General features: G+C 37.6%; 1 protein-coding gene across 3 annotated transcripts in view; it reads right to left on the reverse strand.

Moving 5' to 3' along the window:
• The window catches only part of stim2b (stromal interaction molecule 2b), a 51425-nt gene that overhangs the window by 18089 nt on the left and 9396 nt on the right, over nt 1-23940 (reverse strand). For all 3 annotated transcript variants that reach the window (XM_026937207.3, XM_053233266.1, XM_053233267.1), the window contains exon 2: nt 4939-5069. In XM_026937207.3, coding sequence (XP_026793008.1) covers nt 4939-5069 — 131 coding nt within the window. The remainder of the gene's footprint in view (nt 1-4938; nt 5070-23940) is intronic.

Here is a 23940-nt window from a genome sequence, read left to right on the forward strand (position 1 = left end):
TATTCCATCCAAACAGTACTTTATCATTATGTCTGCACTCAGAGTTTTCTGATTCAGAAAGCAGGTAAAAATAAATAAATTAATAAATTACCACATTCCATTACCAAATCCATTAAAGTGTTGTCATAGTAGGGGAAGAGTATCAGATTTGCTGTTCACGCACCAAAAAAAAAAAAAATAATAATAAATCACCACCACTATTATCAGTTACCCAGCATTTTCCACATTCACACACTGTGTTACAGTTTTCAGAGTGGCTGACTGGTTATTCTTGCAGGTTTTTCTAGTAGTTCTTTAGTGGCTATTTGTGAGTAGTTGTTAAAATGCTTTTATTTTATTTTGCAAATTTAAAACCTTATCTATTCATTTAAAATTACTTTCTTAGAGGCACAGAATGTATACCTTCACCATTATTGAATTTGATCATATTTTGAACAGATATAGTATGTAATATTTAATTCTTCTTTATCCACATCACATTACATCAGATCCAGAACTCATTAACACAACCATCATTTCAGTCCAAGCCCAATATAAAACCATAAAATTGTTTAATCAGGTCTGATAAGTCGGCAGCCAGCTGTCATAAACGACTGACGGTTAGTGAAGGGACGTAAAGTGGCATCATAAACTATAGATGGAGCTGCATTTATTTATCTTAAATCCCATGCCTTCTGTACACAAGTACTTACATGCACAAATGACCTGACTTCCCAGGGATATCAATAATGATCATAACCTTTCACAAGCTTTCAGAAACACACACGTACACACACCACACACAAAGAGGTGTTTGTCCTGCGTAGATTCCAGATGAGTTGCAGATTGTCAAAGGCTCTTTCTTTCTGTCACAGTAATGGACATATACTGGGAACAGCTCCTCTGTGTGTGTGTGTGTGTGTGCAAACCACACACAATAACCAGCTGAGCTACCAGTTAATCAGTTGTCTGTCTGTATCAGCTGACCTGCCTCTTGTATTTAGCAAATATCATTTTCCCTTTCGCTTTCTGTTTGTCATGTCTAGTTTAAGTGATAAGATATGGCAATCATTTCAGACATTAATGACCTGAAGACAAAAGCCTGTGTTAGGAATGTAACATTGCCACTATCTGCTTCTGTATTTGCCAAGTGTATTCATTTCTTTATCTGGTTTTGGATTCAAAGTCGTCACAGTCTAGACTGGACTCTTTAATAATGCAGACTACACTGATATGCCTGGAAAACACTGAAAAAAAAACACAGAGCTGCTGAAAAAAAAACTGATTTTTCATTCACAAATTATAACAACATATAGCAATTAGCAGAATACAACTTTACTCAAGTCCTGAACTAGACACCCTGAGGAACTTTCTGCCTCTAATGTGACCGAGTATGTGAGCTAACTACACCGTCCACTTTATTAGGAACACCTGCACATTCATGCGGTTATCTAATCAGCCAATCATGTGGCAGCAGCTCAATAACTGCAGAAAATCATGCAGATTTGAACATCGGAATGAAGAAAAAGTGTGATTTCTGACTTTAATCGTGACATGGTTGTTGGTACCAGATGGGCTGGTTTGAGTATTTCAGAAACTGCTGATGTCCTGGCATTTTCACACACAACAGTCTCTAGATTTTACACAGAATAGTGTGAAAAACAAAAAACACTGTCTGAGCGACCGTTCTGTCTGATCAGATAACTGCATGAATGTGCAGGTGTTCCTAATAAAGTGACCGGTGAGTGTACGTTTCAAAACAAAAACATCTTTCCCAAATCAGGAAACTGTTGTTTACAGTTGACAACTATAGCCACCTAATAATATTTCATCAGATATTCCTTAGTTTTTAGGTTTGTATCAGTCCAGAAAGTTTAGAAAAGTTGCTATCACAATTTACTATAAAGTTGGAACGCAGCACTGCTGTGAATAAAATTGGCTTTCTTTAAGCGGCATTTCATTGTAATGCTCGTATGATTTTCTGGGAAGATTTTCTTTAAGACGAGAAACGTGTGCGATAAATCTACTAGTTAATATTTTTAAAGTAATTGCATCGATATTTTTGGAGAGCAGAAATTTGCTGCTCTGTGCACAGCACAATGTCGGCGTGGTCCGTGTGGAGCTCTACAAATAAATCAGAAATGTGTACACTCCACCATTAACTTGTTTCCCCCCGAGCAAAAAGAAGGGGAAAAAATGCATCTTCTTTGTCCAGTGCCTGACCTTTTTGGGCTATTATCAAGTCTAGGTTTTCAAGATGTAGTTGGAGTGGGAATTTAGCTGAATTTTTGCAATTTTTGCTTTGTATTCAGGCTTTGCATGAAAGTAAAAAGTCATGCTCACGCTGTTTCATCCTGTGGGGTCCCAGTCCTCATGCACTCACCTAGTCTCAACATGAAGCTTTCTGGTAAGCTTCAAAAAAAAAAAAAAAAAAAAAAAAAGTGTTTCTGTCTTTGTTTAGAAAACATTATGTTAATAAGAATAATAGATTTGTATTTGGTTATATTACTAACCTGTGTCCACTAAGCGGCTATTAAAAAGACACAATTTTAAGCTGATTATTATATAGTTGTTTTAACAACTGATATTAATAACCTAATCTTAAATAGCTCTGTCAACTGCGTTATATTCTCTTTTCAGTTAACAATAAGAATATCTGCATTTTATTTTTCCACCCAGACAGCTGGGACCTACCACAGAGCAGAATTTTGTGTTCAGATGAACTGTTGTTAGTGTTTTAATGTTGATTTTCTAATAAAAGGAGAGTGCTTTTAAAGGTATTCAGGTTTCCTTGGAACGCTGACACACACATACACATGCACACTCTGGAATTTGCTGTGGTATGAAAGATGACACCGTGTCCCACTGGCTGCAGAAGAGGGAAATGCTTCAATCTCCCACGAGGCCACTTCTTAAAGTCGATTCCAGTGGAGACGATCACCACTAGAACCTTCTATATATATATATGGAACACACACACACACACACACACAAGGCACTTCACAGGCTTCAAGCTTAGTATTTCTGAGGCATATCACCAAAGGAATTTTCATCATGCATTCTCTCTCTCTCTCTCTCTCTCACACACACACACACACACACACACACACACACACACACACACACAAACACACGGGTATAGGTGATAGAAAGTCTTGCACCTGCCATGCCCAGCAACCATCCATAGTAACACTGAAGAAAAACTAATTACACACACACACACACACACACACACATTATTGCACGACATACACAGTCAAACTAATACCAAAGTATTGGGTGGAGCAGCAGTAAGACCTTGCCAGAGAGAAAAATCCTACAACACAAAACCACAGAGCTTTTGTTGAGTGTCTGTCATTTTTTAGTGACCTGACGACGTCATGGCAACCTGTAGAACAGCGTGTAGACCCCAATAACACCAGTTTCTGAATAACAACAAATCTGTTGTAACAGACTACGGTACATGGGCTTTGCTGTGAGGGTTTGTATTCTTGAGTGCTAAAACTGACTCTGATATTAGTGTTTAGTTCTGGAGCTCACCATGTCTGCTTGTGTGTGAGAGAGTGTGTGTTTTTGTGTAGCATTCCTCAGTAATTACACTCTCTCAAACTCTTGTATTTAGATCATGATAAGGTTGTGTTTTTCTGTTATTCCTATATACAGTTTGCACTTGCATCTGGTGTGTGTGTGTGTGTTCTGTATCATCTCATTTAACAGCTCTATACTTCTAATTGATTAAAAGCATTTCCTAAATAAATAAATGTAAATGTATTTGTTTTTGATAATAAACTCTGAATTAGTGCCAGGAGGTTCCTGGCACTGTTTAGGCACTTCCAGATTGGAGCTGTAAGCAATGACGTGAAGGCTGAGCTAAGCTGAGGAGTAGAGATTGAAGGATGGGACCTTTGCCCTTTAACCCTTAAGTGCATAACTTTGGTCGACCTGTGACCTTAGTTTCTTCATCTACACTGTTAAATACAATGTTTACAAGGCAAGGACTGTATTGTTATTTCTTCTTATTATTATTATTATTATTTTGTTGTTGTTATTTCCTAACACTTTTATGAGAGCTAATTTTGAGAATTATTTTAACCTGAACCATTTAATATACAGACTACCTTCAAACTGTTTGAATATCTTTCATTAAGAATTAAGAAATCATTTTATTAGCTTTGATAAAATTTATATATATATTTATATATTGAAATACTGTGAAAGAACATCTTTCTGATCGAATCCCAATGGACATAACAGCAGTGGAATCAGCATCCCTGCTTTAAACTTAAAACATACATTCAGAAAGTGCAAAGTTCCCAAATTCTTATATGGCATAACCTTTTTTTTTTTTTCGCTGTGAACAAATAACAGGCGACAGAATTGTCAAATTAGTTAGATAAATCAACCTGTGTTCATATGATTTTAGTTAATGTTATACTTAAAAAGGGTGATGTAAGGACTAGGTCATTAATGACCTGAAGTGGATGATTGACAAAACACTCGCACATTTAAGTTCAGGTTTAGATTAGACTTTTAACCTTTTAGCGTTTAACTATATGTATGTAAGATTATGAGAAATGTGTGCAGTGCAGTGCAACACCAACCTAAATAGCAGGGGCAGTATAGCACAATGGGAGGCAGCGTCCTCCACAAACTACAACTGTGTCTCAAATTACATACTTATGTATAATTCTAGTTTTTAACTAATTCTAGTTTTTACACTAACTTATTTGCCATAACGGTCGTGTTTGAATTGTAAAATCCTTTCATGCAGCCTTCAGACCTACAAAGTGGCTGTTTTGGATCTTCCAGATTAGACAATACTTTTGAATGGCTGCAGATCATGACAACCATCATGAGGAAAGTTTTAAAGAGAAACTATCACACCTCACAAAAGATTAGGTGTGTGACAAAACTGAACTCATGACTGTTAGCAGGACATGCATAACAGAGCCGCCTGACCTCCACGCTCTCATTGACTTCGATGCCGCCATCGTTGTCATCATCCAGCTGCTTGTGGATGTGCCGCAGTGCCTCAAGGCTGAAACGATCAGCTTCGTTCATGCAGGGTGGGATCACAGTCAGACACGGATCTGCAAAAAAAAAAAGAAAACAGACAGGACGCATCACAACAACAGAAAACTGTAGGTTTACTGGCCTTTGTTTCACTGCCTATTTTTAAAGTAGACATATGACAATCTATTATTAGAACAATATGATAAAGAAATCTGAATAGGTACAGTTAATGCACAAAACAAAAAAAAAATTTCAAGCTGCAGCACTTCAAATGGTACTATAATTTTTTAAAACAATAATCATAGCAGGTAAAAAAGAAACAAAAATGTATTTCTGTATTTGTTTTGTGACACATGCATGCACTGATGCGTGAAAGCAATCCTCTTATTAAGTCCATATTTTAAATTGTTCTATGAGTTTCTCTAACACAGGGTTTCTCAACTTTTTGTAGCCAGGGACCCTTTTAAATGTAGAATAAACTCCATGAACCCCATTCATGCATACTTGTTTATGAACATAATCCAACTGTTCAGATTTTAAGCTGATTATTAATATGTGTACAATAATAATCTGACTATTTATTGAAGCCACAGATTTTTTTTTTTTATTCCTGAACTTTCTGGTGACAGAACACATTAGGTCCAAACTAGCATTATTTATAGCCCTATTTTAATTTATTAAGGTTTTAATTAAATCTTTAGGTGACCAGCCAAACAAGATAATAACTCAAAATAAACTGAGTAAATGCATATATTATTATTATTATTATTATTATTATTAAGTATTAAAGTCAATAATAATAATATACACTTTGATAATGTTGGGTTGTCATTTCCACCACACTAACAAAATAAAAAAAAAATCACGAACCCCCTGGCTATGCTTCATGACCCTACTTTGGGAATCCCTACTCTAACCAAATAAGTTCTAAGTGACTTTTAATGTGCCCTACTTAAAAGTATGAACTGTAATACAGGGCTGCATGATTATCACAGCATGAATTTTTCAAAGAACGCTGAATGTACTCTATGTGTGCGTGTGTGTGTTTGATGTAGGATCTGTTTACAGCAATGAGCTTTCACAGGTCTTGACACACTCCTTGTGTTACACCCTGTTGATATGGCGAGTGGTGCTGTGATTTGATTGGGTGATGACCTGGTCTTATTTAAGAAGGGAGGTTGTGAAGAAGTTACCTCAACTAGATTAAAACTTAACAATAAGTGCTCACGAAGTACCAAGAAACCAGAAGTAATACTCTATGTGGGAATGAAAGCTTTTTGAAATGCACTTAAAGAATCAATCACACTACAAGCCTGTGCAGAACACTAAAGAGAAATGAAGAAGTTTCGGATCAAACGGAGAAGGCTGACGAGGCCTGTGAAGAGAGCAGGCGAATTTCGCCTGCATAAACAACTCCTCTGTTTTGCATGGTGCCTTGCATGTGTTTCCCTCTGCTTACATAATAACACCATTTGCATAGCAGAAGTCCCTCACCAGACTCATTTGCATGGGATACTATTTACATAACAATCACCCACCTGGGCTGAAAGATATTTTGAACACAGTATAATGTGAATTTTAAAGTTATAATGTGTGTATACACTACTATAAATTTTCATTTGCTAAATGTTATGTCTTAATTGTACACAGTCATTTGTAATTGTACACTGTCAAGTGTATAAATCAGAAAATTACATGTTTACATGTGAGATCAGTGATTTTGACCATGGCATGGTTGTTGGCGCAGGACAGGCTTTGGTGTTCAGAAACTGCTGATCTCCTGGTCTCTAGAGTTTACACAGGACGGTGCAAAAAAACAAAAAACATCCAACTAGTGGTAGTTCTGCAGGTGGAAATGCCTTGTTGATGAAAGAGGTCAATGGAGAAGGCTAGTGTAACTCAAATAATCACTCGTTACAACCCTGGTGAGCAGAAAAGCATCACAGAATGCGCAGCACATTAAACGTGGAGGCAAATGTGCTACAGCAGCAGAAGTCCACACAGGGTTCCACTCCTGTCAGCAAAGAACAGGAATCTGAGAAGTAGACACAGGCTCATCAAAACTGGACAATTGGAGATTGGAAAAACTGGTCTGGACTGATGAATCTCAATTTCTGTTGTGAAATGCTGATGGTAGGGTCAGAATTTGGCATCAGTGGCATGAATCCATTGACCCGACCTGCCTTGTGTCAACAGTTCAGGGAGGTGGTGGTGTAATGGTGCGGAGAATGTTTTCTTGGCACAAACTGAGACCCTTAATACCAATCAAACATTGTTTGAAAGCCACAACCTTGTCACAAAGCAAAGGTCATCTCAACTGTTGAGCGCTGAATATGAGTCTTATGGCCAGGTGTCCACAAACTTTTGACCATACAGTGTGTACACACTTAGAAGTATATCCTTAACTGATACATAAATCTGGCATTGTAAGTTATAAACTGTTTATGTATACCCATTAAATGAGTTACTGTATATACACAGTCTTAATGTGCATTAATCAGAAATTGTTATACAGTGTTTATATAGCCCATAAAAAGATTTACAAGTGTGATACTGAGTATTATACAGTCTTAATGAACAGTCTTAACAGATCCTTTCACTGACAGATGCTTTCCATTAACTGAATACTGACAGTGAATCTATTTTCAGTCATGCAGAAGCAAAGAGGTTTCTGCTTTGTCCAGTGTGTGCTATCTGAGTAAGTACACAGCGGAGAGACCCACGCAACAGGAAATGACACGCATGGGAACAGATGTTAAGCAACACCATGTACGAAAAACAGAAGGGGGAAAAAGAAGAGTGCTAAAATTAGAACATAGAGTACTATGAATAGAAATGGGAATATATGACAATATCTGGTTGTCACAATGCGGGTTGCATAAATGCTGAGCAAGCAGACAAACAGTGCGGCTGTTCTCACAGCCAGGGGGAAAAATATACCATCATTTCAAGAGTAATTAAAATATGTATAAGGTTATTAGCATGGTATTACCCAACTCTTCATGAAAACATTTCTTTCTAAAGGCTGATTCATACACAACATTTCTTGAAGTGTTCTTCAGACGTGTGTGCGCTTATACGGGCCTTCAGACGTGTGTGTGGTTATACGGGCCTTCAGACGTGTGTGGTTATACGGGCCTTCAGACGTGTGTGTGGTTATACGAGCCTTCAGACGTGTGTGGTTATACGGGCCTTCAGACGTGTGTGTGGTTATACGAGCCTTCAGACGTGTGTGGTTATACGGGCCTTCAGACGTGTGTGGTTATATGGGTCTTCAGACGCGTGTGTTGTTATACGGGTCTTCAGACGTGTGTGTGGTTATACGGGCCTTCAGACATGTGTGTGGTTATACGGGCCTTCAGACGTGTGTGTGGTTATACGGGCCTTCAGACGTGTGTGTGGTTATACGGGCCTACAGACGTGTGTGTGGTTATACGGGCCTTCAGACGTGTGTGGTTATACGGGCCTTCAGACGTGTGTGTGGTTATACGAGCCTTCAGACGTGTGTTCTTATACGGGTCTTCAGACGTGTGTGTGGTTATACGAGCCTTCAGACGTGTGTGGTTATACGGGCCTACAGACGTGTGTGGTTATACGGGCCTTCAGACGTGTGTGTTGTTATACGGGTCTTCAGACGTGTGTGTGGTTATATGGGCCTTCAGACGTGTGTGTTGTTATACGGGTCTTCAGACGTGTGTGTGGTTATACGGGCCTTCAGACGTGTGTGCGCTTATACGGGCCTTCAGACGTGTGTGGTTATACGGGTCTTCAGACGTGTGTGTGGTTATACGAGCCTTCAGACGTGTGTGGTTATACGGGTCTTCAGACGTGTGTGTGGTTATACGAGCCTTCAGACGTGTGTGGTTATACGGGCCTTCAGACGTGTGTGGTTATACGGGCCTTCAGACCCAGCTAAATGCTCTACATTTACTTTTAACCAAAGTCACTTGAACTGAGGCACAGTACAATGCAGACATACAGTTTACTGCCAAAGTTTAGACACCTCTGCTCATGAAAGGGTTTTTTAAATTTTTTTACACATTTGTAAGATTTTACAGTAATAATGAAAACGTTGACATAATAAAATCAGATTTGACACATTAAAAATAAGCACAGAATTATGCAGTGATCACGAAAATGTTAACTCTTTATTTATTAACTTTTATTTGGGACCACCAATAAAGTTCCCAAATAGGCCAAACACTCATTGGCTGCTCTTAAATTCTAAAAAAAAACCTTTTTGATTCAGAAATAAATCTATAGAAGTACATTAATTAACCTAGTCTAACTTAATCTACTGTGTCCTATCCGAACTTTTGACTGGAAGTGTAACTGGGCTGTTAAGGGTTAAGAGTTTTGTTCAAAGGCCAAAAAGTTCTGAACTCAGTCATGTGGGTTTAACCACTGAGCCACCACTATTCACCTTGTCCTAGAATAACCCCAGTCCTACATTACAAACATTCACCCCAAAATGACCAGAGAATGCCAGGAATCACATTGAGAAGAAAGAAGTCAAGTTGCGTTATTAGAGGGCTGAAGCCAATACTTTGAATGATAATTACTGCCTGGTAACAGATATGTACCTTCTAATTATCCTGCCAAGAAACACCAAGGTTTTTCTTTGGAAAAACCTGCTTTGTGTTCGAGAGGCATTGGTTTAAAAATATACCTCTGTCACAGATAACTCTGAGAGAGAGAGAGAGAGAGAGAGAGAGAGAGAAAGAGAGAGAGAGAGAATGAGAACCTGTGATAAGCAGACAGAAATTTGTATCTGTACCCAGAATGTATAGATCCAAGAGATCAGCTTACTTATAATAAATTAGGTTAGGATGACTTTGTTTATCAGCAACCCTGGAATATTCCAGTGCTTTTCGCTGTAGCACATGTACAACTACTACTGACAACTGCAATCATTCTTCTCACTCATTTATAGTGGAAGCTTAAGACCAGTTATTTAAGTCTGAAAATAAATATACAAAATGCAAAACTCTAACAATCTCAAGGTCTTAGGATGAGACAGTCAGTTGTCTATACCGGAAGAATACAGTAATAAATCATTCTGGTTACACTATTTTTGAGGTTTTGTGTCAATGTAAAATCAGACAGAAACTGAATGTATTCCATATTTACTCTGTTCCATGATGACTATGTTGGTAATTGAACTATAAATTCTTCCTTTTGAAAAAGTATGTCATAAAGATTTAAAGCTTCACCCCTTAAATACACCTGTTTCTCAACATTTAGAAAACAATTAGAGAACCGTTCACGTATGTAACACAAATTTTTTCACATACTTGACAAACTAAATTATGAACAATTTAGTTTTTTTGTTTTGATTTGTATTTTTTTACGATTTTGATATTTTGGCATTTCTGTATTGGTAAATTGAGAAATCCTAAGAAGGCAGGTGTCTAACTGAAAAAAATGGATGATGCAGAGGGAGGAAATGGGGTCATAGGTCAAGTGTCCTGAGGTATGCATTTAAGGGTTAATTTATAAACACCTCTGCATGAGAAATGTTCGACTGAGTAACACTAGAGTTCCGTTATGAGTGAGTGCCCGTGCAGGGAAACATGCAGATGACGTAGACTGAGTTTAGGTTGTAAAGCGATTGAGACAACATTACTCAAGATGGCCAAAACATATTCTACCTTAGGCATATATACAGGGTCTCAAACACAAAGAGGTGCTTTGTACTACTCAATACCAACCTACTAATATTAACTACTGACACTTCTGACTGCTAGGACAGCATCAGCATAGATCACCTGAACCTCAGCAGAGAGTCAAGTGTTTAAAAACAAGACACCGGACTCTCTTAACTCAGCACATTATAAGGTCAGAGGGGGATTGTTATTTACAAAAGTTCACCCTAATGATTACTAAGTGTTGCCTGTGGTTATTTGAGACAGTTTATGCTTGTACAACATTCCCAAGGCAGTCAAGTTTATCGTTCTGTTTCACACAATCGGTCATCGGTCAGCAACAATTAAAGCAAAACTCCACACCGACACTCAGTCAGTGCCTTACACTGCGAGGTGCATTGCGACATGTCAGAGAGGCATGATGCATATGTAGAATGCCAGCCTTACAATACTAACAGAGCTCAGGTTTCATCCTCTTCTCTCCCTCATCAAGTTCAGCCGCAGGCCTCCAGAGATGCTTCACCATCAACTCATTTAATCTAAATTAAGCGCAATGTAAGGACTGCCTAGGCATTTACTGTTTAATTCAGCGTCTGGCAAAAAGCAGGCTTGTAAGATGACACACTCAGACACACTGCGCTATTAGATAAAGTGGATTTACTGCTTAAATTTTATAATAGGCTGCTGAATCAGTGCACGAAAGCTGAATGAGAAACAATTACGTGTTACAAATATGTTTCAGCTTTCAGAAGGCAGATTTCACATTGCAAAGCTCAAAGCTATGCAAAGGAAAAAAAATCCACCAAAATACTCCTTGCATAATATCTGTCCTGTTCACCTTTTTTTCTCTCTGCCTCCAAAAAAGGTGCACTGCTGGACAACATCAGCAGGATGCCACTAATCCTCTTCTTGGGATCCAGCATAACCAAATGTAAGAAATGACCAAAACTGACTTTAAATCCTGACAGATTCCGTCAGCCAGAAGCCCAGACTTCCAGAAAAGGAGAAACAGCTAAACTTTGTACAGCAGGAATGTGCGGATCAGAGATGAACATGAGCTGACCACAGCTGAATGCCAAAAAGAGCAGAAAGAGAGACGGAATAAAGATCGAAAGAAAAACAGTGGCTTAATTAATGTTAATTGTGCCTCAATACTGAAATGTGGACATGCTGAATATATTCTACTATACAAGAAATCAGTTGATACGGACAGTTTAGTACAGTTGATAAGGAGTTTAACAGCGCGCGCGTACACACACACACGCACACACAAACGCACACACACACAAACACGCACACACAAACACACACACACCTCTAGTATTATCCTAAAACCATACTCTCTATACTCTTTGCAATGATTTGATTTTTAGAGAAAAGAATCCTAAGAAATATTCATTTACACAATTAATTAGTGGGGAAAAAACAGTGAGTAATCTGACCTTGCAATTTTAAAAGAAATGACAACACTGACTAGTGTTTCTTCAGATTTCTCTTCCTTATGCACTGATGGCATTCAGCACTACAGAAAAAAAAAAACATTTAAACTAGTCAGATGATAGCCCATGACAGTGCAGAAGTAGTCTCAGAAGGACTGGGAAGATGCCAAAGCAGAATGCATTTGAGTCAGTAATTAATATCCTCATGATCATTTAAATCGGGGTCTATATTTTGCAAATGATCAAATTATTATTTCCTCATGTGTGAAGGCATAACAGCTTCTCACAAGCTTACATTTTATTAAAGCACAACTTCAATAAGGCTGGAGCTTCTGATTTATTTAATTACTCTCTACAGTTATATCAATATATTAAGCAATAGGGAAGATAGTGCATAATTATTTAACTACATACCTATTAGACTATAACAGGCTTAGTGAAGGATGCTGAGGTTTACGCAAATGAAGCAAAGAAACACTGGTACATACCAGTGCCAAAGGTGTGTCAATGAGGCAGGAGAAAACAAAAGGAAACACCACTGGAAATCTCATTTGGCAGCTATTTCACTCTCTTTCAGCGACTTTCCTACAGAGAAGAGTGAGCTATTGCTGCAATAACGTAGGAATTGGAGCCAGTGGTCAACTGAGAAGATTAAAGTCATGTTCAAACCAAAAACCATATAAATATATGCGACAATGTGTGTGTGTGTGTGTGTGTGTGTGTGTGTGTGTGTGTTAGTGTGTGTGTGTGTGTGTGTGTAAAGTATTCCGTTCAAAAGTGTTTTTGGCACAGCTGGCATGTTTTTATGCAGTCACGCTTTCAAAGTTAACAAACTTGTCTTTGTAAAGAATGTGTTGGCATGAAATTACATTGGCAATTTAACATACTTGTTCATTTTGAACACCAAAATCTAACGTACCAAAGTTTTCAAAGTTCAGTTGTGTTTATTTAAATTAATGAGGGTGAGACAAATGAGAACCTTACATTTTTATTTTGCATTGTTTATTGCTAACAGGTGTCAAAGGTGTTTCCTTTCTCCATATAATCTCCATTTTGTTCTGTGCAAAATGTTCCAGCGCTTAATGAGTATCTGGGTGCTTCTAGAAAAAAATTCTTCAGGTTGCTGATTTATGTTGCACTTTTAAGATTTTCATTTGACTCATCATCATAGAAATAAAATATACTACTAGTCAAAAGTTTGGACACACCTGCTCATAGTAGGGATTCCTTCATTTTCTCCAATTTTAGAATAATAATGAAGACATTAACACAGACACACACACACACACACACACTATATATATATATATATATATATATATATATATATATATATATATATATATATATATATATATATATATATATATATATATTGTATAGATAGATAGATAGACATTTTAAAAAACTAAACCTTTATATACCTTTATGTTAGATTTTAATAATAAATTTTGATTCACATATAATTTTATACATGGGCATGAATTTCACCATTTATATATCCTGTATTTCACACTATTCTTTGCAAAATCTGGAGACTTGTGTGTGAAAATCCCAGGAGATCAGCAGTTCCTGAAATACTCAAACCAGCCTATGTGGCACCGACAACCATGTCATGGTTAAAGTCACAGAGATCATTCTGATGTTTGATATGAACATTAACTGAAGCTCTTGACTGTATCTGCATGACTGTATGCATTGTGCAGCTGCCACATGATTGGCTGGTTAGATAACTGCATGAATGAGCAGGTGTACAGTTGTTCCTATTAAAGTGGCCGGTGAGTGTAAATACATACTCAATCTAGTGTTTGCACTTTTGTTTGGTAGTGTACATTAATCAGTATTTCTAAATGAATAAGCTCTGCCGTCAGTGCACTCGTGAGTTCAGAGGTCTGTTTCATCTTTCCATAACATCTGCTGGTATGAACAATCAAATGAAAAGTTCCTTTAACAAAATGACTACCGTATTTACTGATTACAGCCCATGACAATTCAATTAATATTGTAATGTTAATGAATAATTAACTAATCTTACAAACAAGTACAGATTGTTGGTGCATCACTATTAAGGGAACATACGGATATTACACTTAAATACAATACACTGTAACTGAGATCCAATAATACTATTAATGTTTACTGTAATATCTCCACAGAAAGTCTTTTTAATGATGTTATTGTCCAGGCCTCGAGTTTCCTCAAGTGGCTCCAGCGTGACAGGAAATAGGATGTCTCTGCTTGGTCTAAGTAAACAAGGCCATTCTGGTTATGACATAAATCACTCTGGAAGTATGTCATCAGAATGACCGCAAACAAATAACGCAACATTTCTGTGTTGGGAACCGCATGCATGCTTTCACTTCTCAAACCGTTTCCTACAGTTCTGTAGAAATCATATCATTCCTACACTAAATGACATGGCACTTATTGTGTAAGGTTGTGCTATAGTTTGTCCCATAAGGTTGAGAGAACAAACATTTCTGTGTAAACTGACTTCCCTGTAACTGCCGACCCACACTGTACCACCTGTTTAACTCCAGCAGGACGGTCAACTGCTGTCAGTAATAGTAACTCATCCAAAGGGGTTAAATTGCTTGAATCAGAAAATTATGAAGATAATGTTTACATTTTTAACAACCACAAAAATATTTCAAAGATGTACGAGAGAGATTTGGACAGGAAATAAGGCGGTTCTGTCTCTAATGGACTGGCCTGTGTCGAGAAGAGCTGTCTCATTACTACCATATATCTCTGAAAAATATTTTAAACCTTTCACCACTATGGGTAAATGTGTATGTAGTTATTATCTCAAATAATTACTGGTGTGATATTGCTATTACAAACTAAAAAACTGTTCATGTAATGTTCTCATTCTGACAGCTCACCATCCCCAGCCTTTCGACAAGCAGTGTACAAGCATTCTTCGACAAAGTTTGTTTAAATTCTTGAAAAAATGAAGGAGGTCATTACCCTTTTTTTTAAAAAAAAAAAACAAAAACAGCCTAAAACATGAACCTAGCAAAAAGTGCACCAAATGGGTGATGTTAATTCAAGCACCTAGGCTGGTTTATAGAATGGTGAATGGGATGTTTGCAGCTCTGTTGTTGTGTGTGTAGGGGAACAGGACAGTCCAAAAAAACATCACATAGTGCAGAAGAACTGCTGACAGCTGGAGCATTACACTCTTGCCTCACACTGCCAGGTCCCATGAAGCAGCCCTCATTAGCACAAGCTGTGTGCCCAACCATTTAGAACCGTGAGAACAGCAGTCTAAATACTAACACACTCATGAGACGCCTGTGTCTGTCTACACGACAAGCACAACTTCAGACGACTGCTTCAAACCTGTATGGAACGTACTCCGTGACAATAACTGCAATGTAGAAAGCTATTGAACATTTTACCACAGCCAGACAGTCTCTTAAACATGTTCAAACAACATCTATTGCTGTCTCATAAATAAGTTTCTCCACACCTCTGCCGGAACTGAACTTCCTGTGTACAAGCTCTGACTTCCTTGCAGTCAGGAAACACTTCCTGTGTGGTGTGCCACATGGCCATCTATTATTTAGGAAACATATAAGTGTGCATCATTGTAAGAAGGCCGTCTACATTCGCCTTATCTTTATCGGATTATTATTATTGTTGTGAATAAATGACTTTTCCACTGAGCCTCAGGTCAGCATTTGATCACCTCAGAAGTTTGCTGTTTATGTAATTAATAATTCAGTTTGTGTACATGCATGTGGTCTCACTGTCCTTGTCTTCTGGTCTTCGCTGATAGACTGAATTTGAGAGTACCAGACCCGAGGGAGCACACGGAGGTCATCTTTTCATAGGTACACGAGTGGAACTCAGACAAAGGCTACTGTTAAGTCCTTTCAGAACACACCTGTCTCTCTACAGTAAAGTTAGCAGCCTAGCCATGATTTATTGTGTAGAATAGAGACGCCCACTTCACCAAGATATGCTACTATTACAAATGACCTTAATGTGTTTCATTTACTCAAAGCAAAAGTATGCTCCCGAGTTTCAGTTAATGGACATACGGATTTCCTGCCGTTAACAAAAATAATGGAGCACTAGAAAATAATGGATTTTCAACCTATTGGTATTGAAATTAGGACTCTAGGATTACCAAGTTATAATTCATAAAGCTCTTTGCTATTTAAAACACACCTGGGACGATAAATTGCAGAGCTTCACCATATGTGTGTGAAGATTTTTTCCTACAAACATGATGATGTAATCACATTTTACAGGGTCATGAAGTTCTTTATTGAATATTACAATCACAACATTGTGGCAAATGTGAATTATAAATTAAGGCTTTATATCAGCTGTAGCAGATATTGACCAATATAATGGACAAATTATTCAACCAGCAGTATTGAGTGGTTAGTTTGTTCTTTCTAAGTTAGTACTGAGACAAAGTACAATTACAAATATTACAAATACTACAAATACAATCAAGAGCAATTATATTCTCTTCTTTTAAGCCATTAACAGCCATTATTTTGTGACTGCTAAGAATTTTTCTCTTAATCTGCAATATGGTAAGTAACAGCACTTTCTTTTTACAACACAAGAAGCAACATTACTTACAAAATCAGAGACGTCTATCTATACTGGGTTAAAATTATGCTTGTCGTCTCAATGCAAAAGCAAGTTCAGTCTATAACCTGCACAGCCAGAGGGAAAGAGTGGTGCTGCAGCGTCCCTCCAACTGGTCCTCAATGTTCCCTTCATAAGCTATGCTTTAAGTAGTATTATTTGACAAATCTTTTAAAATGGCAACAAGGAAAATCAGCACATTACCTAATGTTCTAGCTTGTATGATCTAAATAGAAAAGGATTATTTATATCTAGCTAGCCTGTTAATTCCAGCTATTCAATTTCTCTCACTGTGGTGGTTTTAACTAATATTTAAAGGTTTTCCTGGCTTCCTGAAGTCTGGCTTGTGAAAAAGCTAGCTTCCTACATGCCAGGACTTTACGTTTTTTTTTTCTGTACATTTAACTACAAATGGACGAGTTGTGTTTTTTGAAAGCTGAATATGCTGAGTCATGGAGTCTGCCTTTAATATAATCATGGGTAGAAAAAAAAAAACAGTAGCTTTTTATTTATCCATGTTTCTACTTGCAGATTTATTTTAGTTCTCATATTAAAAATGTCTGAGACAGTAGTCTAAATACTGACACACTCATGAGACACCTGTATCTGTCTGCAGGACACGCTCACCTTCAGATGACTGTTTCGAACCATGTCCTGCTCCACAAAAACTGCATCTAAAACCAGTAATTTGGTCAGAAAATACATTGACATTGTGGACATACGGACAGAAATAAAATGACAGAGTAGCACCTGTAAAATATGCAATCACCTCATCTGCCCGTGAAACTAATCCCATCTAAACAGAGCTACATTCTCCATGAACTGCAGTTTATGTAACTTCTGGGAATCTGTCCACATTCAGGCTCTTTTCTATCTAAAACAGGCCTGACAGTGGACCCTGAACGTGAACTTGGTTATGCAAAAATTGCTGTAACCTCTGGTCGAGAAAAGTGCTTTTGCATTTTGCATTCATTGCTGTGGTGCTCCTGTCTCTATCGCTTTCCCTGCAGCTGAAAGAGGCACTAGAGGAAAAGCGAAAAGGATGAGTCACACAATTACAGCAGGCATGTGCTGCAGAGGGAAAAGCTTTCTGACTCAGTGTGCTTCTGTATAACAGACTGAGAATCCCACATCAGCCTTACCTCAGCATAATATACCGTATATTTTCCTCTCTGACTGTTTCAGTGGGTTTTGCAGTGATTAGCCAGACTCTCTCTCTTTAGTTATGCATGGCCCCTAAAAGCAGTGTGCAATGCCTTGCAATGTGAGAAGCACTGGGCAAGAAGGAGAAACTCAAACCAGTCAGCTCTCCCTCTCTCTGTCTGGGACTTTCCCCTCATTGAGAAATAAAATGTTGCAGCTATTCCTTACATCCAAACCAGCCCTCCATCTCTCGCTCGCCCTCTCACGTGAGAAAGCCACTTTAGGTTTTATTTTAGCAGACATGGAGACAAGATCTCTCTCCCCAGACATTGTGTTCTCGTATTAACTGCTGTACTTACCTCATCTTACCTCGGTGTATAAAACTGGGTTTCATTACCTGTCTAAGAGCACTACACTCTTAAAACCAAGCTGTTCGAGTGTTCTTTGGATAGATGTTCTGTTCAAGCTTCTTAAATGGGTCCTGTTTGGACCTTTAAGTGTTCCCCTTGAGTGCCAAACAGAATAACTCTAAAAGCTAGCTGGAGAGCGAATCAGACAAAGCAGATGAGTTTATGAATGGATTTTAACGTGTCTCAAGAGAACACCAGCTTGAACTAGCATAGCTTGAACTTCACTAATAAAAAGACTGCTGAGAATTCTCAGAAACACAGAAGCAGAAGTAAACAGGAAGAGGCAACAAGTGAAACGTCTTTCTGACGCCTGAAGCATCAACAGTCCTCACTTTTACAATTTTTTTTTTAGATTTATTTTCACAGTAGCTACTGAATAATATACTCTGACATGAATAATCAATGAATAAGCTGGAACTTAACTTTAATATAAAGTTGACTCATATGTACCCTGTATCCACACCACATTTATTAAAAATAGGTTAGACAGATAAAAGGCTAGAAAAATCCAGCGGTATGCTGTATGTGTGTGTCCTGCTGAAGGGCATGAAAGCTTCGGTCCACAGCTGAATAAATACACAGTGTGCATTCCTCTTTAGTGGGTCTTAACACTTTAAATGCCCTTCCTCTTTTAGCTCTGCCCTAGCCACCACCGGAAGTCAAAATCACACTACACTACATCCTCTACTCTAACCACAGCATTAATCAACAAACACACATGTATACAGTATACAAATTACAGTGTTCATCTGCAGTGCTGAGGTAATTCGGCACCAGGAATTACTTCTACATTCTGACTGTACTTTTACAGACAACTGATGTACTGACCTGTACTGATCAGTTTCTCTTATTTTTCATTTGGTGGTGCTCTAAAAAGCTTCAATCGATCCCGTAATAAATATTAATGGCTTTCTTAATGCAAGTGCAGCAAAAAACAACAAAAAAAAAGCTAAAACAAGATAAACACCTGACGTGTATCAGAACACAAACAAGTGTTTCCTTTCCATTAATAGGTCAAACGCACAACAGGAAGTTGGAAATCACTATATTTCCATGGTGAGTGATTTTCACTGTGACTCGAGTAACCAGTTGGACAATGTGAGGTGATTCTGAGACACAGGGATTACGCTCTAGTTCCCTTTCAGACACGCTCTCATAGAGGAAGGTGAAGGGGATTAGAGAGACATGGAAGTGAGAATCAATATTTGGTATTCATGTCAGTGGACACTGCAGAAGTTCACTACAAGCATACAGCCAGTCTGGCTTAAACATATATTCGCTGCTGTATTTAGCAAACAGATAACCTACAATGGCTGGGAAAAAGTAGCCAAATTAAATTTCTCTTCAGATTAGACTCAAAAAGATGCAAAAATCATTAACAGAAAGTCTTTAATTCAAATAACTATAGACATCATTATACTACATCTGAACAAGATATACTGTGATTTTTGAAAATATCATATTTAACCCTTTACACTCCCAGTTTGTTGTTTATTTTATTGTTATTTAACTAATAATAAAAGTATAGTTACGAGAGTGAGACATATAAGTATGGACATTTGACTGTCACACTTGCTTCTTATTTTTGCAGCAAAACCCAGCAGCCTTCATTATGTTTTTGTGTCTGAAAAGTGTCTCTTATGCAATATGCTGCTTTCTTTACTGACATACAAACATGTTTCTGTAACATTTAATTTTGTGCTGGAAAACTAATGTTAGGAAATCTAAAATGTTCATATATATATATATATATATATATATATATATATATATATATATATATATATATATATATATATATATATATATATATATATGAACATTTTAGATTTAGAATAAACAATATTATATATATATATATATATATATATATACACACACACATTTGTTTTCATTAATAAACAAATGTATAATAAATGTATTTTTAATTATTTTAGAAAAAACAATAAACAATAAAAAACAAAATCAATTTAAAAAATTTAAACTTTTGCATGTTTAAAAATTTAATTTAAAATTTTTTTAAACAGTCTCAATATTACATCATCATATTGTCCAGCCCTACATTAAATCATGTTTAAAGCATAAGCAACTACTTTCAATTCTAAAACTTAAAGGCAGCCCTCGCTCATGAGAATGCAATCGAAATAAATCTAATTATCAGATAGAAATTACTGGCTCTCTTAAAACTGGCGTTCCTCTGAAGATTCCATCCATAACTAGTCAGTCTGGCTCACTACAGCTCAGAGCATGTGTGTGTGTGTGTGTTTGTATGTTTGTGTGTTTATGGCTGTTTTGGATCTCAGAGGCAAAAATAATTACTCCTAAGGCCAAGCTGCCGTCTAGTCTGACAGAACTGCTTAGCTATGAAGAACATTCAGGAGCCAGTGACCATGTCACTGCCGTCATCCGCTGTCCCTGGTCCTAATACCACACACACACACACACACACACACACTGTTCTCCTGGGTCACATCTTACTGGAAAACATGACCATGGTCTGTAAAAATACTCTCACATGTAGCAAAGATCCTACTGCTTCCAAATGGCCATAACGGTGGAGAGGAAAGTCATCACTTTCCTGGCAGTGTCAGAATTCAATGAGGTGAAGTCATGCAGGGAAGTGATATAATGCTTTATAAAATTATAAGATGAATCACTTTTCAGTATCAGGGTCTCATGAAAAGGACACGGCAAAAGGCTAAAGGATAATCAAATAACAACGTGAACAAAAAAGAAAGAATAAAACAGATACTTGGTTGGCAGAAGGGGTGGACCATAAAGCAATTTGCTAGCATCATCACAGGAAATAAAAGAAATACAAGACATAATCTGATGACACACTTTTGTGGGCAGGGCTGGGTAGCAACAGACTGCATTTAATCGGAATTACGTATTTTGATTTTAAAAGTATCAGGTGCTTGTAATCTACGTAGAACACATTCTAAACGAGCTGTAATCAGGTTACAGTGACTTTTTATGGATTACTTGATTACATTGTGATATCAATGATTAATGGTCTATTAATAGGTCATTTTCTGAATGTGCTTATAAGCTGCATGACAGCTGTCACCGTGACTCAGATAACGTCAGCTGTGTGTAGTTTCCCATAGCAGGTTTAATCATCCCGACTAACTGTCAATAGCAGACGGTGATAGAACTGTTAGCAACACATGCACGCTGAAGCCATACAGTTACACATCATAGCCCCTCTTGCTATAGAAAGCTTATCTTCCATATTCACAGCACACACTCACAGCAGTGATACTGACTATACTATATGGCCAAAACTATGTGGACACCTGACCATAACACTCATATGTGCTTGTTGAACATCCCATTCTAGATTTAGTCCTCCTTTACTGTCATAATAACCTTCACTGCCCAGGGAAGGCTTTCCACTACATTATGGAGTGTGGCTATGGAGATTTTTTTGCTCATTCAGCTACAAGATCATTATTGAGATCAGGCACTGTTGGATGAGGAGGTCTGTTGGATGAGGAGGTCTGGGGTGCAGTCAGTGTTCCAGTTCATCTCAAAGGTGTTCAGTAGGGTTGAGGTCATGGCTCCATGCAGGCCATTCAAGCTCTTCCACATCAAACCATGTGTTCATGGACCTCGCTTTGTGCACAGGAACACTGTCATGCTGGAACGTGTTTGAGCCTCTTAGTTCCAGTGAAGGGAAATTGTAATGCTACAGCGTACAAAGACATCGCATATAATTCTGTGCTTCAAACCTTGAAGAAGAACCACATATGGGTGTGACGGTCAGGGGGCTACATACTTTTGGCCATATAGTCTATGTTGCGTTAATACAAATGTATTAAATACAGCAGTGTTGCTGGAGTTTTTAAACCCTGATGTTCCTGATGGTTTGAGAACTGTCTGGGGATCACAATTATCAATCTAACAGCAGTCCCATGGTCAGAAACTGACAGGAGGACAATGAAAGTACTATGCGTGGAAAACAAGCTTTAGTCTTTAACTGCACACCTGCAAGAATCATCAACTAGTTAGACCCCGTAAGTTAACGGTGTTTAAAAAAAAAAAAAAAAAAAAAAAAAAAAACCAGCACTCCTGCTGCAGAACCTGATACATTCGTACCACACTAAGACGTCACTGCCATATCAGTGTACCTGGTCATAATACCTGCTCTGTGGTGGTCATGTTGTGCTCTCTTTCCACATACAGGCTACAGCCTGTTGTATTCCTACGACGTGCGCTTATATGATAGATGTAAAATATTTTCAAAAATTGTTGTGTTTTTTGTTTCGTTTTTACAATTTTGAAGTCCAGGCTTTTAATACAACATTACAGTGTGTAGCTCAGAAAACCTAAATGTCATTACACACACTATAATAATTTATAGATAATGGTCCTATATTATCTATATGAATAAAAACACAATGTAATAGAACTGTGGTTCAGGTCCCAGCTGTGCTGCGAATGCTACAGGGAGAATGTTGTATTTCTAAAATGAACTAATACACGAAAATGAGAAAACAGGAAATATGAAAACATAATGTGGTTTAAAAAAAAAAGCATAACTTGGTCCTTGATGGTATATAATAACAATAAATAGTAATAAAGAAGCGAGTGGTAAATAATAGTAAAAATAGGGACATTTGTGTTTACTTAATTGTTAAAGTTAATTCAGAATTTTGGAGGTGGTGCTCTTAGGACAAAACCTGAAGAGTTTTGTGTAGAATTCAAATGTTGTCTTTGGTTTCTGGTCTCCTGTTACTTGTTTATGAACTTTTTGTTTCTACATAAAAAAAAAAAAAAAAGGTTCCATCTGGGAATTTTCAACTTTGGAACTGCACAACTAAACAAGCTAACTAAGTAAATAATTTGTTTTTGTGTCTCAGATATGGCTTATACATTTCTCAAAATCAAATTCTACCATACAAAGCATACAATAAAAGTAATGCTAAACAAGCTGATTTTAAAAGCACAAGAGCATAACATTTTATGGTCCGGTTTTATGAAACCATTTTGAGTCATCGTGTTTGTCAAACACTACACCAGTGTTAAGCATATGATAGTGTCTCCAGGCCAAAGCAACGAAACATGCAGCATGCAAACATGCACTCCAGTCCTCTCCTCGCACTTTACAGAAGAGTCAACAAACACCGTGGCTGCACCAAATGTTGACTTTCCTGTTCAAATAGCCTCTCTTGTTACTGTAAAGGCTCCTTTGACACGTAAACACACATCTTGTGTTTGCAGGTAAATAATAAATATCACGTATTGTAATAACAATTCTAAACAGCATAATGCATTGAGTCCCTGCATCACTGAGCGTCCTGTGGTTTAAGATCTTTATGCGTTTTTAGAATTAGAGGAAGATCTTTAACTAAGGAAAACACAGCTGTGAGTGCAAATCTCGCAAAACTGACAGAAAGTCACTGCTGGACCCTTGAGCAAAGCCTGTAGTGCTCATCTGTATGCCTGCATCGTATTATTCCTTGCCTTTGGATAAAAAGGAGCTGCTGAATTATGTTTTTCATCCTGGGCTGCAGAGTGGGGGGTTACACACTCACAGCTCTACACTGCCTTAGGATCCATCTCCTGACAATGTTTTTTTAAACTTACCATTGTAAAATTAATACCGAGATAATTTACGAGTACTCTGCCCAGAACGTAGGTTCAGCAGTTAAAAATAAAGGCCTTGTTCGATTCATTAATTATGAACCTGTT

The sequence above is a fragment of the Pangasianodon hypophthalmus genome, chromosome 4, assembly GCF_027358585.1.
Source record: "Pangasianodon hypophthalmus isolate fPanHyp1 chromosome 4, fPanHyp1.pri, whole genome shotgun sequence".
Classification (NCBI taxonomy): domain Eukaryota; kingdom Metazoa; phylum Chordata; class Actinopteri; order Siluriformes; family Pangasiidae; genus Pangasianodon; species Pangasianodon hypophthalmus.